At 36.5% G+C, this 19,906-nt stretch overlaps 1 protein-coding gene across 4 annotated transcripts in view; it reads right to left on the reverse strand.

Moving 5' to 3' along the window:
- Window positions 1-19,906, reverse strand: part of Prp40 (pre-mRNA processing factor 40) — a 434,121-nt gene that overhangs the window by 156,911 nt on the left and 257,304 nt on the right. For all 4 annotated transcript variants that reach the window (XM_090383606.1, XM_090383605.1, XM_090383604.1 and 1 more), the window contains exon 20: window positions 8,685-8,765. In XM_090383606.1, the coding sequence (XP_090239732.1) occupies window positions 8,685-8,765 (81 nt within the window). The remainder of the gene's footprint in view (window positions 1-8,684; window positions 8,766-19,906) is intronic.

Below are 19,906 nucleotides of genomic sequence, written 5' to 3' on the forward strand. Positions count from 1 at the left end.
TTACAAACTCGAGGGGACATAAATTCAAATTGAGGAAAGACAGTTATAGAATAGATGCATGGAAATTCGCCTTTAGCCAGCGGGATGATTGATTACTGGAACAAACCAGTGAAATGAATGGATGGGTGAAATGGGAAGGGTGGTTTTTTTTTGGTTTGATGCTGTATAAGCTTGCTTTTTTGCATCATGTGCCTCTGTTAATGCTAACAGAAGACAGTGATTAAGAACCTGAGGGATTACTTCTGGGAAAACACAACAGCAAAGCTCAACAAGAATACCCTACTCGCAACAGGCAGAAAAAATAAAGAAAGATGAGTGAAAAAGGCACTCCATGTCAGACACTACAATGAACTTTACCAAGACTACCTAAATAAGATGACTTTGAATGCATGGCTCACAAGCAAGAGGCTCTTCCCTGAGACCAAAGGATTCAAGCTGGCTATCCAAGACCAGGAAATCCACACCAGGAACTATAGGAAATACATCGCAAAGGACCACGGAATGATAGATGTCACCTAGCCCAAGAAATAACCCAGCCGATCACCCTGCAATGCATGATGATCAACCAGATGGAGTACACTCATAGAAACAACCAGGTAACCAGGATAATTCATCAGAAGCTAGCACAAAAATACCAGTTGATCAAAGGAAGTATACTGTATTACAACTATGAACCACCTTCAGGTCATACTAGAGACCCCCTATTCACAAACTGTACTGGGAAAGCAACATAATAATGAACACGACAATCCAGCACAACACATCAGACTTATACCCCTCAACAACAAGAAGTACATGGTTATGTCTCTGATTGACATTGTGGTACCCAACACCAGTAACCTCCAGAAAACCTACAAGGAAAAGATCAGGAATTACACAGATCTAACACAGGAAGCTAAAGAAATGTAGCACACAGTACAAGTAATGACCATCCCAATCACTGTGTCAACCAGAGGCATGTGCCAAAAAGCTTACATAAGAAGCTTGCAGCAATAAGCCTTGCAGAGGTGACTTACAGAGAACTCCAGAAAACTGGACACCCAATTACAAAAAAAGGTGGCAATCCATAAGATGGAATCTTATTTAGAAGACCTTTATGCCAAACAAGATCAACAGCATTTGAAATGTCAAGAGAAACTGCTTGAGTTTCCCCGAACTTTTCCATAGGTGGGTAACTTAAACCAGTATATCATCAGTGGATATAATTTGCAGTTTATAAATTATATCCAGTATATAATATACATATATAATAAACTGTATATAATATACAGTTTCTAAACTAATGGAGAAACCAGTGGTTTCTCCATTAGTTTAGAAATGGTTAGAAGTAATAGCAATGGGATCATAATTGGATGGGAGGGATTTGCCACCTCTTTTTAGGAACTAGTTGGATATGAGCAAATTTCCAAGCAGAAGGAGAAACACTGTTGGAATAAGTAAGTGCAAAAAGGTGACACAGAACAGGAGTAAACACAGAAGCACAGGTTTTCAGATCAAATAGAGAAATACTAATAATAATAATAATAATAATACCATCAGGAACTAGTGCATTCTTGGCACCAAGACTATTAAAAATCCTTCTTCTGACATCATTTAGATGGAAGATCACATTCATTCAAGATACTGTTAAGGCACCCACCACCCAAGCCGAAGCTTATATGTGGCTTAGAACTTAACTTTTTTTTTAACTTGTGCCATATAATAAAACTCAATAATTTATTAATTAATTATATTAAGACAACTCAAAATAACACAAGCAACTAAGATTGAGAGCTCATTATGCCGCTGGCCCAAGCCAAGTGAGATAAACTTTGGACATTCTTCGTAAGTCCCGCCTATCCCAGTGGACTTGATTTCATCCCAGCCATTGGGAGGCGGGCTCCACTATCTTACTTTTATTTGCTCTCTCCTTTTAACTACAGCATAAACAAATTCATTAAAATAAGTAAACTTATATTTTTCCACAAACATAGTCCATAGGATCTTTGCTCAAGCCTTCCCATCAATATCTTCAATCGACTCCTTATATCGATATAACAGCTGCAATAGAACATTATATATTCAGATGTTTCCTCATGGTCTCCACATGGACAATTCTGATCTTGTGCTAAGTAATAAGGAAGGTTGCATTCCCAACAAACTGCTGCCAGACTTTCTTCCTTACATCAATAATATTAACTTTTGGCAAGAACATGTAGGTAACCCACCTCCTTTGCCATTCTAACATTAACTCTGATAGTATCCTTCTTTTCTCAGATTGTACATCTTGTCTGGTATACAGCCTTCCATCATCCGAACACAAACTCACATTTAATATGGTCTTTCTTATATTCCTCCTTGTGCAAAATATCAAAGGGGGACAGAATAATCAACAAATCCACTGGAAGCCTACCTGAAACAACTTGAAGAGCATCTGTCGAAACAGTTCGACATATTCTAGTGATCAACAAAAGAGCGAACCTTTGAGCTTGTAATATATACTTTTTAATTAATGAATTCATCATTCTATGAAGCCAAGCTGCTGAAGCATAAGCTATCATTGGGATGAAGAGGCGGTCATACAATAGATTAAGTGCTCTGCCCTTTATGCCCCAGTCCACCCTCATAAAACTCTCTTTGGCTTGGCATATAATGTTCTTATCTTCTTTTTCAAATACTTAGTATATGGGACAAAACCGATCTGCTCTCCTATCAACACACCCATGTTCTTAACTGTTGTGACATATCGAACAGACACTCCATATGCACAAACCAAAGGTCGCCTATTCTTGCTCAATTGTCCTTTTAACAATAGTTGCACAGTTTTAGTTTCAGAAATTTGTAAGACATACAATGTGGACCATTCCATTAAATCTCCCAAAACTCTTGCAGCCTGTTCTTCTATATGAGTTTGAGCATTACCACACATCAAAAATAGAAGTGCATCGGCATAGGCTATCACATCAACATCCACATAATTTCATTTCGGGAATTCATCTATTACCAGGCACCAGGCATGAGGACTGACCACAGAGCCCTGAGGGCAACCTCTCACTACATCTTTTACAATTTCTGTGTAAGCTGTTCTTACGACAACTTTCCTATCTTCAAAATATTGCCAAAACACAGAAAACAATTTTTCAGAACATTTTGTTGCTCTTAACCTAGTTAAGATCCATTCCCAGATGGAAGACCACAGGAGGCATTGAATAGAATATACTGGGAATGGTAGGTGGTTTATCAAGATCATCAATACATGACTTGGAAGAAAAGTAGGATGCTAGCAGCTTTATCTTTGGCTGAAGTGGCAACAGAACCATCAGCCAATAGCTTTGGCAAGAGACCAGAATGCTCAGTTACCATCTGGACAAGAAGCACGTTTTCTTCTCTTAGTCTGTTCAAAATCTAGTTTGGACCAATTAATAACTACTTTACAATTATTGTGAGCTTTGGTGTAGACAGAAAATAAACCTGGTGATTTGGATGCAAGCCATTTGCGATATGGAACATTCTTATCTTTACAGCCACAGCACATTTATTGAAAAACCCAGGTTTAGATAAAGGATGACATTTTAAGGTGTAGTGTGGAATAAAGGATTCCATCCATAGAAGAATAATTTCACTGACATGATCTGAGCAAATGTTGACATCAGAAGATTTGAAACAGTAATCTGACCAAGGAAAAAGAAGAAATCTCGCAGATCATCCCATTTTGCATTCTTGTAGTGCTGAACAACATGAGGTTGAGAATGGCCACAAGAAAAGGACTCCATGGGAGAAGAGGCCATCACTAAGTTGTGATCTGAAGTGCCTAGTGGACTGCTCACCTTGACCATGTACTTAGAAGTGTTGTTTGTGATAAAAAGATCAAGGGTATTGGCTCTGTGGTTAGGGATGTCTGGTATTCTAGTAGATAAATGAACAATCTTGTAAGGTCATTAGTAATTGCAAAATCTCAGCATCTCAACAAGCAGGAACCATGACTAGAAAATGGAATCCAGCTGAAGTTGTGAACACTAAAACTACTAATGAAAATTACCTTACTGTTAAGAAAGTTGAAGTGGAGAAATTCAAGTTTAAAAGGAAGGAAGTGAAAGAGTTCCATGTGATTAGTGGAGCTAGGAGAACAATAGAGGCAACAGATAAATTCGACAGAATGGAGTAGAGAGATTTTCAGCCAGTGAAGCTTGAAAAGAGGAGATTCCAAATTACTGAGTCTCTGACAGGGAATATCAGAGCATACATATCACCCTTGAAATGAAAGGAATCATACAGTGAATAATTAGGACAACTGAAATGGGCAGTGGTTGAATCAAGCGATAATTGAGATTCTGTCAGAAAAAGTACATCGGTTTTGGCAGACTTAAGTGGAAACGGACATCAGTGAGATTGGAATTGGAACTACATATTTGAGAAATGAACAAGGAAGCGTTTTGGAGGTTTAGATATTTTTGCAGATAAATTTCTTGTATTAGTTTGACTATTCGTGATGTATTCAGTAATATGAAAAGGTGGGGAGGACATGTATGAAGTAATGAAATTTTTGGATATGGCGTACTCACAGCAAGAATATATCCAACTCCTTGACATAACATGGCCTCGACAAAGCCCCCTCCCCCACATACACACTATTCGGACTCCCTCCAGTCATTATCTGGCAGAGGAAAGACAGTGATATTAAAGACTAGCCAATCTAGAAGCCCCCTAGGGAGTTAGAAATAGGTTTGGTCTGGTGGACTATCTAGCAGCTGGCCTGTGAACACTGTTTTAGAGCTGTACCCTTGAAATGTAAGGAAGATTGAATCCTAGAGACTAAACATGAGTTCCACCACTTCAAGACTCCAATAAGCAAAGTTGTGGTATTGCATTGGTTGATGAGAGTTATTTTCTACCTATTATTGCCTTTTAACTCAGATGGGTGGCACACCTATACTGTACTAGGCGTCGTATTTTGGACTTGCATATGGGGGTTATACCCAGGGTTACTAATTGGCCCACCATCGTGACGGTGCAATTTGGGTGTCACAGAATGACCGGACTTCACTGAAATTCAGTCCACTTTACTCGAGTGTCACCTGAATATCAGTTCCATCAGCATTTTAGATGCCCAGGTAACAAGCCCAGCTTGATGTACCTGAGAAAATCTCTGTGAGAATCTCACAGACCTTCGCTGGTCTTCTGCTGGTAGTTGGCCATAACTATCAGCAGAAGACCAGTGAAGATGATGAAACAATGACAGAGGCCTACAAATATCTGAGGATGATATAGGCTCAACAGTTATGTGGCATATGGAACAAGTAATGACCTTTCCAATCAACATGTCAACCACCAGCATGATGCCAAAGAAAATCCATAGGAACCTAGCAGCAACAGGCCTCCCAGAGAACACTTACATGGAACTCCAGAAAGCCATTATTGTGAACACCTGCAGGATATTCAGAGTTCCTCAACCAAAAGTAAGAATAATAATAGTAACCAGTAAAAACCAATCACCCCACACACTTCGTATGAGTACTCATCATGGGGTGGAAAAAATCCCGTAAGGAGAAAAAGGCATAATAATAATAAAATAATACTGGCAAATAATATCATGCATGCTAAATCACCATTACGAAGATATCAGTGGTAATATTAATATGAGATAAAATATGCATAACAATATGTATTGCATCACTATATTTTGTATAAAAAAAAAAAAAAGTTTCAAAATATCCTTAAAGAAGACGCATGCCCATATTCATGTGAACACTAATACTAAAGGAAAAGCAAGATGCTACAAATGATCTTGTGGTGGGGAAGGACCCCTAACAACCTGATGTTTCCCCACATAAATATCCTACAACCATCCTTTTTTAGTTTGAATTTATGACCCCTTGTGTGCTGTCTGAGGAAGAGGAAGGATTCCATCACCATTAAGCTTACTCAATCCATTCAAAACCTTACACACTTCAATTATATCTCCACGCAGGTGCATAGTTTGGTGCTACAATTTGTAGAACTGAAGCCTTTTCTGGTAAGGGTATCCTTTTGTTCCTCTGACTAATCTCATTATTCTTCTCTGCATCCATTCTAACAGATCCATGTCCTTCCTAAAATGAGGGCTCCAGTCCTGTATGCAGTAATCAAGATGTGCCTGGCCATTGCCTTACAATGGGATAATCTTCTTATTCCTGCTGGCAAAATTCTTGTATATCACTGACAAAAACTCTATAAACTGTCTTGACAGCCTGTCTACATTTCTCAGAGAACTTTATATCTGACTGCACAATTACCTCCATGTCTTTTTCACTCTCTACTGCCCTGAATTTAGTGTGGTGCCACACAGCTGGAACGTTAATCTGAGATTACTACTCCCCATATGAAGTACCTTGTATTTGCTAATATTAAACTTCAATTGCTACTTCTCAGCACACCTACTTAATTTGCTTAGAACTTGTTACTCTAGCATACTCTAATTATTGTGATTAACCACCCTTGCAACCGTTGTATCATCTACAAACTTAGACTGTAAACCTGATACGCCTTCATCAATATCAGTGCTGGGTCTATTGTAACAAAAATGGACCCAGCACTGAACTCAGGGGACCCCCACCAATAACATGTCTGAGAAGAGAAGCACCCATTGATAATCACTCTGTCTTCTCCCACTTAACCAACAGCAGTAACTTTCACTTAATGCAACACTGCTGCAATTTGTATAGCAGCTTTGTAATAAATATTATACAGTTGTATTAAACTGAATGGTTAAGTTTAGAGAATGTAAAACTATAGAGTTTTATTAAATGTTCTATAAATTTATAATCGTAGTAATCAATTGATAAGGAAATAATTGTATTTACTTTTCACTTCTATTAATCACAGAAAATGGAAAAAAATGTAATTAATTTAAGAAAAAAAAAATGCTCATCCCTAGGCTTTTTTGCTTTGCTTTCCTCCTCCACTTCTTTCTTCCCTCACATTTTCATTGTTTTGGATGCAGATCTTTTCTTCTCCATCTTCACTCTGATGTTTGGTTAGACAGGTGACTCTGTTTATGGATAGCATATTCTAGTAATATTCAGTAGGTGTATAGGAGGATGCAATCTGTGAAAGCTACTTAGTATATATACCTGCTTCAGGTGATTCCGATTAACACACTTTCGGAATTAACATGGTTTATAAATTGTTACCAAATTTATTTAACACGGATTAAAATTCACCTGGTATTCACATGGTTGTTTTCCAGATAGTTGCTCAAGAATTGCTAAGAAATTATTCAAATGATACACGCAAACTTTGTATGGCACCTCTGCACTGGTTTCAATGGCAACAGAACAAGTGAATGCATTTGCCTTCTGCACGTGTTGATTCGCCACTGTTTCCATGAGCTGCCTGCCCACTGTTGTATAATACATGTTAATTCACTGTGTTATATTGCAAGCAATTTTAGGCCAAAAATTAATTACTCTCAACCCTTAACTATGGATAAAAGGAAAAATTAAATACAGAGTGCCTGTACTAAAAAAGTGAAAAGTTAACTTGAGAACAAATCTGAAATAATTAAAAGATCCGAATGTGGTAATAAGAAGGCTGAAATCACCCGTGCTTTTGGAATGAATGATGCAACAGTGTGAAGGATTTTGTTTCAAACATCTTTGTTCTCTTTTATAGTTATATTGGCAATAAAAATGGTTATTTAAAAAAAAAAATTAGTAAAGATTTTGAAAGCCCACTGGATGAATTACAGTATTTTACATCAGTTAATACATTTGATTAACACATTTTCACTTAACATGGCATCTTCACAGATATATTAACCGTGTAAAGCAACCTGGTGCATCTAATCTGGTTTTTGTAGACAAATTTTAGAGGAAAAAAAATTAATTGCATATTTGAAACAGAAATTCAAAAGTACTTGCTAAACAAAATGTTAGTGTAAAATAAAGCTTTTACTCACTGTATAATGCAAATAACATGTTGTTATTGTCACGCTTGTTATTACTGACACTTACGCTTGAACATTCACTTCTTCAAAGAGTGCATCATCTTCAGGGCCATCAAAACCACTGCTGACTCCTAATTTCTTGAAAGATATGGCAAATCTTGCATTTCACTAAATTTTTATCCATTCATACACTTTGTCAATTCATGATTCAGTGCCTCCATCCATTTGGTCCACTCCTCACTAAAGTTTTATTAACCAAGATATTTAAAGACTATTGTTAGCAAAGGTCTCCTGAAATTAACAGCTCACTCACTGTTTGATTCAGCAACTGTTCTTTTTGTTGTATCACTTACATGTGATTTGAAATGATCATCAATAGAAAAGATAGCTTTTTTCACAAGGCAACCTGATGTCACTTCTAAAGAAAGACAGCACTGCTTGCACCTATTATACCTTTGGACCATAAGATGCAGTGGAATTTTGGATTAACATTTGTCAAGAAAAAAAAAAGCATTTTATTATCCAGAAAATAAGGTATTTATTTTTCCTTGGTAACACTTCTAATCCTTCTAATTACTGTTCATTTTATACTGATAAAGTATATGATGAAATTATAGTAACTATTTTATTACATTTTGGTTTGAAGTATTTTATACAGGATTAACAAAGTAAATGCAAAGAATTAATTATGATAACTGGAATAGCCAATGCCTTGCCTCTAATATTATTTGCAAGTACTTTGTTTCATAAGAAAACTAATGCTACTTCACAGAGACATTACCTTTTCCCATTCTGAATTGGCATCTATTGCTGGTATAGAATTCTTCATCATACTACGGAAAGCACTTTCAAGTCGTCGTTGCTGAAATTAGAAAAGCTTTATTGATTCAAGGATTGAAAGATTTCAAAACATTTACTAAACAATCTAAAGGTTAAATTAATAATTTAACAAGTTAAATTTTTGTCAATAATTTTATCAGTAATAAATATACTGAACTGAATCATCTGCATAAGAGATCTTACAACATACAAAACAGGTGGGCACATAACAATTATCGGAAACTAATTCATATCAATTCATCCTTGGAGTACAATCCACATCTCTGTAATTTTTAAAATTCCAGGGTAATGCAAATATGATTATTCTCAGAGATGGAGGCATGAGAAAGAAAGGAAATAGATTAAACTCAAACAGAAGTAGAAAGGTAGCTAAAGTTTGGCTACAGATTGGTAAGTTCATCTAAGGACAATTTCAGGAATTAGAAAAATGTGTCACAAAGCCTTGTTCAAGGTTTTTTTCTCAGAATTAAACACCCAACACTTATTTTGAACCATCTGGTTTGAACACATGGTAACCTGAAATGCAGAAGTGGGTAATATAGGGCCTGTTAAAAGCTTTTATAGCACTAATATAGGGTTACCAGATCTAGAATTCAAAAACTAGGACAAAATAGGGAAAAACAAGGACATTTTTAGTTTTAAAAACGAGGACGAAATAAGGACATTTTAAAAATTATATTTATTACAATACATATTTATTGTCACTGCCAATCATTTGCAGTAACTCTGAATAACAAAGTAAGTAATCATAAAATGTTTTACAATCCATTTTCAAATTATAAGTGACTAACAAAATACTATTCACAGTATGTTTCCATTTTATTTCTAATGTTGCTCCACTGATTGTTAATTAACAAAAACACATGCTCAAAGTTCCAATTGGGGATAAAAATATAAAATGTATATTGAGCAATTTTTTAAAAGCTTGAAACATACCTCAGGACTCTTACATTGATTAAAATATTCAGTCCACTTTCTATGGACTAATAAGTTTTTCCAATTATCATCTTTCTTTTTCTCAGAAACAAATTCCTTAAAATTTATAAATTGGTCGAATAATCTACTATCACTGATTTTTACTCTTTTTTCATAAAAAAAACATCCAAAGAACTCTGTATATCATCCTGTTTTAGAACATCTTTTAATTCCATGAATTGTAAGATTTTAAACTGTTCCAAATTTTTTGTCCATATTTTTATATATGAGAATGATTGAGTATACATAATTTCCATTTTATTTTAAAATATTGTGAATGTCATAATCTTTTCTATTCTCACTAATTTTTTTTTGCAATAAATAACGAATTTTGAGTGGCACAAACTTATTATCTATTCTTCCTTGCAAATATTATATGTGGGCCATTCTTCCGGATGTCTGAATTCTTTTCTTTTCCTAGTTTTTCATTTCCTCTTCTTTTCTTATCGAAAAGGTGGAAATACTGCAGGTCAAATTCCACTCCCTGTTTTCTGTTGATTGCAGAGGCTCCAAACATTTTTATGAGGAAATGCTTCTTTAAATTTCCTTCTAATGTTTTGATTGTCTGTAGAGAGGATTCTGGTGTTGCAATCCCATGTGCCGCCACACTGGAATATATGTTGCTGTGTCAGACTTTAGGACTCTTCCATATTTTACATTTTTTTTTTAATGTTCAATGTGTGGGTGTAAAAGCATGGTGAGACAATAAGGCTTATCTCTCGGATGCTTCAGTGTGTTTCTGAATTCGTCAGAGTGCAGTTCAGTTTGATAGAGATGGCAGAGGTTTCTGATCTCATTGGAGTGCCAGTGAGTTCAAGAGAGATGCTTGGTAGTGAAGTAAATTTGATTTGTGTAATTTTGAGATAATACAGTCCACTTAATGCAACTTGCACATTGTTTTTATTTATTTTGTTATATTGACTGAATATGCAATGCACAGAATATTTAATGAAAATTCATTTTATGAGATGATTTTTTTAAATTACAAAAAACTAGGATGCAAGTGAAAAATCCCAGAGGATGTCCAAGGATGCCCTAAAAACTAGGACATGTCCTCAGAAAAAAAATTATGTCCGGTAACCTTACACTAATACAGTCAGAGCTGAGGTCTGCCAGGAGCTTTTAGAGCATTAATACAATAACAGCTGAGCTGACTATGGGACCATGGGAAAATAATGCATAATTACTGAAGAGTTGTTCAGAAAATTCAGAAAATCAAATATCAATTTGGAAAATTCCCAAGGAAAGCACTGCCACAAACAGATAAATAGGGTGTGGTAGGGATAACACAAAGAATGTAGACAATCCCCCCACACCTCTTTCGTGTTTGTGTACTGATGCTGCATAGTTAACAATCATCTCCTTAATGCCTGGAACATGATCTACTACTGGTTGTGATTGTAATGTGTTTAAGGGTCTAAAAAAATAAGCTATATCTTTGGATATAAAAATGCAAATAACCAGCAGGCTGAGCTAAGCCAAGTGAAAAGTTTAAATAGAACAGTCATGAGGAGCATCACAGTCAATCTTAAAAGACTATTTTAAATGAATCAGAGCTTGTGGAAGCATTAATGCAATCTACAACTAAATTAACTGTTAACACCTAACACAGCTTTTAATGGAGATGTTATGTATGTGTGGATGACAGGGATCACAGCGTTCTCATTATGGAAACAGCACCGAGTTTATTTAATCATCCAAAAGATCATGAAGGCAATAAAGAAGTCTGTGGATGGTCAAGGTTGGTTCGGTAAGTTTGAGAAGTGCAACAAAATTCACAGCTGTCCATCACTGGTGAAGGCACAAGTGCCAGCACCAGGGTAGTAGCAAGTTTCCTGATGTATTCCAGCCTATTGTTCAACAATGAAATTACCTTCCAAATTTAGTTTTAAATGAAGATGAGATGGAACTGTTCTGGTGAAAAAGTTTCGCCAAGACATTTCCTACCTTGCCCTTCTGTTTACTAGCAATGCTTCAGAAGACACAAAGTTAAAGTTCCTTCTAGTTTACCATTAAGAGACTCCACAAGTAGTTAGAGAATATTCAAAAACGCATCTGCCTATTATTTGTAAACTGAGCAGAAATGCTTTGGATAAAAGTGTAATCTTCAGTGAGTGGTTTCAAAACTATTTTTGTTCAATGATAAAACACTACTACATCTCTAGTAGCAGTGAACAAAGAGTGTTATTACTCTCATTGTTTTCAATATTTATTATTAACAATATTAATGTCTGTTAATGAGTTTGTTATTGATGCAAAGGTTGACACTACGATGGCAAACTGACAAATGCTAATGACAGAAAACAGGATATACTATGGCAACAAGACAAGGAGAAATTACACAGATGGGCTAAGAAGTGGCAATAACATACCAACTGAGTAGTACCATATTCAAGGCAGCAGAGAATGAAAAAGACCTAGAGGTAATTGTACACATGGAGTTCTCTAAGAAGTTCAGACAGGTTGCCAGGACAACTCATGGTAGAAGTTCTGTACAGGAATTTTGCTATAGGGATAAGGAGGTAATTATTACATTGCACAAGGTAATGGTTACGCTGCATTTTGAACATTATATGCAGAACTGGAAGCCTCATTTTAGGAAGGATATGGATCTGTTGGAATGAGTTCAGCCAACAGAAACATGATTAATCAGGGGGCACAAAAGGATACTTCTGCCAAGAAAGCCTTCAGTTCTATAAATTGCAGTATCTGAAAGGCACCTACCAAGAGACCTAAATGGGGTGTTTAAGATTTCAAATGGATTGAGAAAACTAAATGCCAATGGCATCCTTAGGGACATAAATTTAAATTGAAAAAGGATGGTGGCTGGCACGATAGATGTGTGAAAATCTGCTCTAGTCCACGAGGAAATAGAATTGGCATGTTGTTAGTCGTGTGGCATTAATCTCATCACTGAGAATCCAGTTGCAAGATCATCTAGACCAGTGGTTCTCAAACTTTTTAATGTGAAGACACCCTAAATCCATTATGAAAAATTCCTGGCACCCCCAACACTAGGTGCATGGGTGCTGGCAGAATATTTTGTAAGGTGATGCATGTCGAAGGGCAATGAGGGAATTTATTTTTGAAAAATGCATAAAAAAAATTTGGCTTTTGGTACAGGATTTTTAAACAAATTTTTTTTTTTTATTTAAAAATTGGCCTCATACACAATTTTATGCTCATTTTATGCACAATTTCTATCTCTAAGAATAATAAATTGTATGTTTGTTTGTTATTTGGTTTTTAGGAGCATTAGCAAATAAGGCCATATTGCTCCGGGATATGCGGTGGTCATTCCCTGACCTTTCCGCATCCTCCGTATTTGGTGGTGACGGGCTCGAACCCCGGTCTAATCAAAAAAACATGTGCTACGCACTGCTATTCCTTTCCACCTGGCTACGGAGGCGACAATAAATTGTATAAAAAAAAAATCAAAATTAAAGAATTAATATGTTTGTTTTTTCACGTATTTTAATGTTTTTAGAACAAAAAGTACATTTTATAATTTATATCCAGAAACTAAATTAATTCAAAAAAAAAAAAAAAATACAAAATTATATTGAAATTTTTTATTAATTTTAGGGCTAAGATCCAATAAGCGAGTATGACTGTTCGCAGCGGATGGCTCGGCTGTTCTGCATATGTAGGTGTACATACATAAACACTGATACAGTCAGCAATTATTTCATGAAAATTTCTAATTTACACAGTTGCATGAAAATCAACGAACTTTTGTAGCGATGGCCATGTTGTAAGCCGACGCTAAATTTGATATTGCAGCACGCCTATAAAGAGTATGCGGCACCCACTTTGAGAACCACTGATCTAGACAATATTGCAGTAATAATTCAGTCACAACATGGGTTTATAAGGGTAAAGTCTTGTTTGACAATCTGATTGGATACTATTATGTGGTTACAAAGGAACTGGATGCAAAAAATAATTTTTATATCATATACTTGGGTTTCAGGAAAGCTTTTGACACTGTTACACATGGAAGACTACTTTACAAATTGGAGTGGTTTGTTTGTTATTTGGAGCATTAGCAACTAAGGCCATAATGCTCCGGGAATATGTGGTGGTCATTCCCTGACCTTTCTGTATTTGGTGGTGATGGGCTAGAACCCCGGTCTAATCAAGATGCATGTGCTACGCACTGCTGCCCCTTCCCACCTGGCTACGGAGGCGCCTACAAATTGGAGCAGTATGATATTAAGGGTAAGTTGCTACAATGGATAAAAGGGTGGCTGAGTGGAAGAAGACAGAGACTGGTAATAAATGGACACTACTCTTCGTGGACTAATGTTATTAGTCGAGTCGCCCAAGGTTAAGTGTTTGCCCACTGTTGTTTTGTATACAAATTTGTATTTATCAATAACATTGATGAAGGTATATCAGGCTTAATGTTCAAGTTTGCAGATCATACAAAGGTTGGCAGGGTTGTTAATGACAGTAATGCCAGTGTGCTACTGCAACAGGATTTGGAAAATTTGGGTAGATGGGCTGAGAAGTGGCAACTGAAGTTTAACGTTGACAAGTGCAAAGTACTGCATATGGGTAAAAGTAACCCCAGAGAAACATACCAACTGTGTGGTACTACACTTAGGGTGGTAGAAAATGAAAAAGATCTGGGAGTAATTGTGCAGTCTGATATGAAGTTTTCTGAGCAATGTAGACAGGCTGCAAGAGCAGGTCATGGGGTATTGTCAATGATATACAGGAATTTTGCTAGTAGAGAAAAGGAAGTTTGGTTATTTGGTTTTTTTTTAGGAGCATTAGCAACTAAGGCCATATTGCTCAGGGGATATGCGGTGGTCATTCCCTGACCTTTTCGCATCCTCCGTATTTGGTGGTCATGGGCTCGAACCCAGGTCTAATCAAGAAACATGTGCTACGCACTGCTGCTCCTGCCCACCTGGCTACGGAGGCACCAGGGAAAAGGAGGTGATTATCCCTTTGTATAAGGCAATGGTCAGGCAAGGCTTTGAGTACTGTGTACAGGGGCGGAGGCCTCATTTTAGGAAGGATGTAGAGTTGCTTGAGCATGTACAGAGAAAAGCAACAAGATTGGTGAGGGGAACGAAGGGGGTCCTCTAACCAAGAAAGGCTTAAGTTCTGCAAATTAACAGTGGCTGGAGACTAGGTACCTGCAACGTGATTTGATTGAGGTGTATAAGGCCTTAAATGGGTTGAGAATGCTGAATTCTGATGGGATTCTTCTGCTTGCTCAGATTATGAACCTGAGAGGGCATAAATTCAAATTGAGGAAAGACAGTTGTAGAATAGATGTGCAGAAATTTGCCTTTAGCTAGTGGGTGGTTAATTGCTGGAACAAACTTCCATCTGTCGTTGTGGAAGTTGATAGCTTAAATAAATTCAAGGAGGAACTGGACAAACTTTTAGAGGGAAAGGATGTGTGAAATTGAGTTTTTTTTTTGGCTGATGTGATATAAGCTCATATGCTTGCTTTCTTGCATCACATGCCTCCATTACTACTACTACTACATTCACATTACAAAAATAACAATCATCATATCATGGGTACGTTAAGTGACAAACTTTTTCCTTTTTTTTGAGTAGTCATCTAATTCATTTGAACAAGTGGTAGAAATAACACATGGCACCCATACTCTATACTGTTCACCTCACTCTACACAGGACAGTAAAAGTATAACTGGTAAAGTTTTTACTATCTATCATTGTGATTTAGTCAGGAAAGAGCCTCCCACACAACAGAATTTGTTGAGATAATTCTTACTGTATCAAGTCATGACAAATCTGTTTCAGTAATTCAGCAGATAGTAATAGCCGCGGCTTATTCTAATAGATTTTTTTTTTTTTTTTGGTAGTTGTTGGCGCATAGACTTCTGTGGCCATAATGCACCTCCCAAGGTTTTTGCAGTACTTTGATCCAAGCCCGAGGCGGGAATCGAACCTGCGACCTTTGGGCTTCTAATAGAAGTAGTGCAAGAATCACCTTCACCTCTGCCTGCGGCTACTTTTAACCTTTTAGTCTGTGAACCTCCCCAAGCTAGCAGTTTTCCGTCCCACCTAACACTGCCTCAATAGCATCAGCAAATATGCTTGCACCCTTTCTAGTTAAGTGTACCCCATCCCTGTAGAAGCAGTCTCTTCTGTTAACAAGATCTTACCCGAAACAATTTATAATCAAATAAATTGATTATAAATTTTTTCTTGAGATATAATGCAGACAGAAAATTATGAAATAACAAACAATAAAAAACAAATAATAATGCATATATTTGTGTAAGTTGACTGAATAGGTATGCAAGTGGTATAATCAATCTTATCACAAAAATTAGACAAGCTAAAGCAAAACTGCAAACAGATTCAGAACTGCATTGCATCCAAGGAGCAATTTTTTTTTTTTTTTTTTGTACGATGAAAAATACTTGTTGACCTCTGTAAAAAAATGACAGAGATAGATGCCACTAACAGTAAATGATTGTGATTCACAGGGGAAAAAAATTTTTTTTTTCTGGGTTTTATTAACTGTCCTTAAGGATTTCACAATGAGATATGAGAAATATTTTAAAATTTTCACAAGTAATAAATAACAAAGATTGCTGAATTTTCACTTTTGTTGTCATAATAATCATGCAGCTCAAGTATACATAAAAACACAACTACTGTACTGTTTATTACGTATAATTATACACAACTTCCCAAGAGAGAAAGTACTCATATTTTAAGATATTACTGCTGTTTGATACTTGTAATCTATGCAAGAAAGAGTGCATGGATTACTCATTCAATAAAATTTGTAAAACAGCACTAACTGTTCTAGATATGTAAGCTGATCACAGAGCACTTAGGTGAACTAGTGGCCAGTTTGATGTTACTTTATAGCAAATGTGGACAGGTAGAATGCTCAGTGCGTGGGTACTGCTGAAAACTAAACAGTTAATTACAGTGTGATATTATATCTTGGTTGTGTGGAATTAAATCTTATTTTTTTATTTTTTTGTGTGTACGTAAATTAAGTCACTATTTATGCGAGAGGTTAACCACAAAGCTACTTCAGGCGCTCACAAAAGTTATAAAGATTTTATCATGTACAGGTAACCCTCGTATAACACGGTAGTTAGGTTCCTATAAAAAAATCTTGTGTAGTGCGAAACCACGTTATACGGGACTAAGGACCAGTACAAAAAGGGGGTTATGTTCCAAGAGCTAACAAAAATACACCATTTCATTAACAAAATTTTAACAAAACTGACAAAACTACACCATTTTGATTTTGTGTATCTTCTGCTCTCTTTAAAAAAGCATTAATCTGGGTTTGTTCTCTTCTGCTTGATCTATCAAGCAGAAGAGAACAAACCCAGATTAATGATTTTTTTGAATTTACTAAGATCTATCTTAGTAAATTCAACATATGGAACTAAGCATTTTGAAGTTCCCTTTTGAACTTTTGGCTGCTTTCAGTTGAAGAATCTGAATTCAAAAAATAAGATTCTAATTGCTCGGCTAACTTTATACCATTTTGTATACTTTTTAGTGTAAAATTTGGAAAATTCAGAATTTTTACCTGTGCTATCATCCTCTGAATTGATTTGATTTGATTTGCTTCCAATGCCATTTCCACCAAATCCGCTTCACCAGCCTTTTTTTCTACCAGTAATCCTTAAACATCTTCAGTAACCATATCTTTTTTTTAAGGAGCATCAGTGACTAAGACTATGTTGCTCGGTGCGTTAAAAGGTTGATTTTCTATTTGTCTAAACGAAAAACCAGTTTCCGGGAGAAAAAAACCCTGCAATTCTCGCTTGGGACTGACTAACTCAGCCACATTGTGGAAAAGACCCATAAAAATTCCTCCCATCATCTACGGGATTTGAACTTAGGTCTTTTCCACCTGGTGTGGGGATGACGGTGATTCTACCAACTATGCTACTCACAAGAGTTTCAGTACTGTAGCCCTTCAATAGTCCATCAAAACCTTCCTCTCCTATCGACTTAGCAAGTTCTACTATCGCACAGACTCCATTTTTTGTCGGTTCAACCATATTTCCTGAATGAACTGACTCTGGCCATACATTTTCCAACATGCATTTAATTAACATTGACAGTTTTACTTCTTTGAGCGATAAAGCTATGATTCTGATACAGTCCACAATTGAAAAATGTTTCCATGCCTCCATCATTCAACTTTCCATTAATTCAATTCAGAATCAAATTTTTCCAAACATTGTAACAATTTTCTGATGTAATGAGTTTCAAAGGTAGATATATTTATTATTTTTTTAATGAAAATTCCAAACACAAAAGGTATTAAAAAACCTATAGTACTTAGTACCGTGCATGGGTTGAAGGAGAAGTATGGGGTAATATGCCAGAAACTTTGCTCTAGAAACCAAACATGGGTTTCACCACTTCAAGCCTCCAATAAGCAAAATGGTAGTATTGCACCGGTTGATGAGAGCCATCTACCACCTAGTGTTAGTGCATATTAGTATTATATTATAGTATTGTATTATTAGTGCTATTTTATATTAGTGTTAATAGTACCATGCATGGATTGAGGGAGATTTTTTTTTTTTTTAGGAGCATTAGCAACTAAGACCATATTGCTCCGGGGATATGCGATGGTCAATCCCTGACCTTTCCGCATCCTCCGTATTTGGTAATCACGGGCTCGAACCCCGATCTTATCAAGAAGCGTGTGCTACGCACTGCTGCTCCTGCCCACCTGGCTACGGAGGCGCTGGTTGAGGGAGAAGGGGGGGGGGATGCCGGAAACTTGCTCTAGAGACTAAACATGGGTTTCACCACTGAAAGCCCCCAACAAGCAAAGTGGTGGTATTACCTTAATTTAATTAAATCATGATGCCATGATTTAATTAAAGAAGTTGTACTAGGTGGCAGGAACATCACTTCAATGTTTGGATGACTTAAATCTTTTGGATGGCCTGGCATGTTATCCAATAGTAAAAAACTTTGAAATCTAGATTTTTCTGCAAGTTCAGTAGCACAGAACCTAACACAGGGATTTCCCAATATTTTTTTTTTTCTTTGCATAACAATTAGAGAGCCAAAAGTGGGGATTCACAAAAAAGAATAGAAATGTTGAAAAATTACATCCAACATAATAGTAGGGTTTTCCCCACACAAAAGCTCAGAAATATCCTGTGTTATGCAAGGTTGCCACAATTCTCTAATCATGTCAGAGCAAAACAATGTTATATAAGTACTGTGTTGTGCAAGTATTGCTGCACTTTATCAACCGTGTTAGAGCAAAACCGTGTTGTAGAAGTGCCATGTTATACGGAGTTGCCTGTACCTTCATATTAAAACTGAATGGTTTGAACATCCTGAAAACTTTTTTTTGATATACAGTAATACCCCGACTTACGCGAACTCAGAGTTACGCGGTTCTTGAATTTTTCGTTTGGTGTATATCTAAAATTAGCTTACCAGTGATTTGGAAGTCAAATCATAAAGCTTGGGTGACAGCTTCCGTTTTTGAGGACTGGTTTAGTCAACATTTCATACCTGAAGTCGAACATCATTGCAAGTCTAAACAGATTCCATTTAAAGTGATGCTTCTTAATGACAATGCACCCGGTCACCCTCCTGCCACCCTAATTAATTTCGATCCACGTGTGAAAGTTCTGTTTTTGCTTCCAAATACAACCAGCTTGCTTCAACCGATGGACCAGGGAATCATCAAAACATTCAAGGCTTACTACACGAGGCGTTCGTTTGCACGTCTGAACGAAGCTATGAGACAAAATAGTGAGATATCTGTTAAAGACTTTTGGAAACAATTCAATGTTTTAGATGCTGTAAGAATCATTGAAGAATCTTGGGATGAAATTCACAAAAAAACATTGAATGGTGCCTGGAAGAAACTTTGTCCATTTTTTTTTTAAAAAACGAGACGAAAACAACGCCAGAAACTGATCATGTCGCTCATGTGATAGAAGAAGTTGTTAATCTTGCCAGGCAATTAGATTTGGAAGTCAATGGTGATGATGTCAATGAGCTGTTGGATTCACATAGTCAGGAGCTGACAATGAATGAGCTCACAGAGATGCGTGAGCAAAACGTCACTGAAGTATCCGACACTTCAGACCCAGTTCCACCAGAAAAGCACATGACAATTGCAAGTTTGACAGAAGGTTTCAGCTCAATTGAAAAGGGCTTAAAAATTTTAGAAAA

Source organism: Mastigoproctus giganteus, chromosome 10, assembly GCF_048544385.1.
Source record: "Mastigoproctus giganteus isolate SK-2022 chromosome 10, ASM4854438v1, whole genome shotgun sequence".
Lineage (NCBI taxonomy): Eukaryota > Metazoa > Arthropoda > Arachnida > Uropygi > Thelyphonidae > Mastigoproctus > Mastigoproctus giganteus.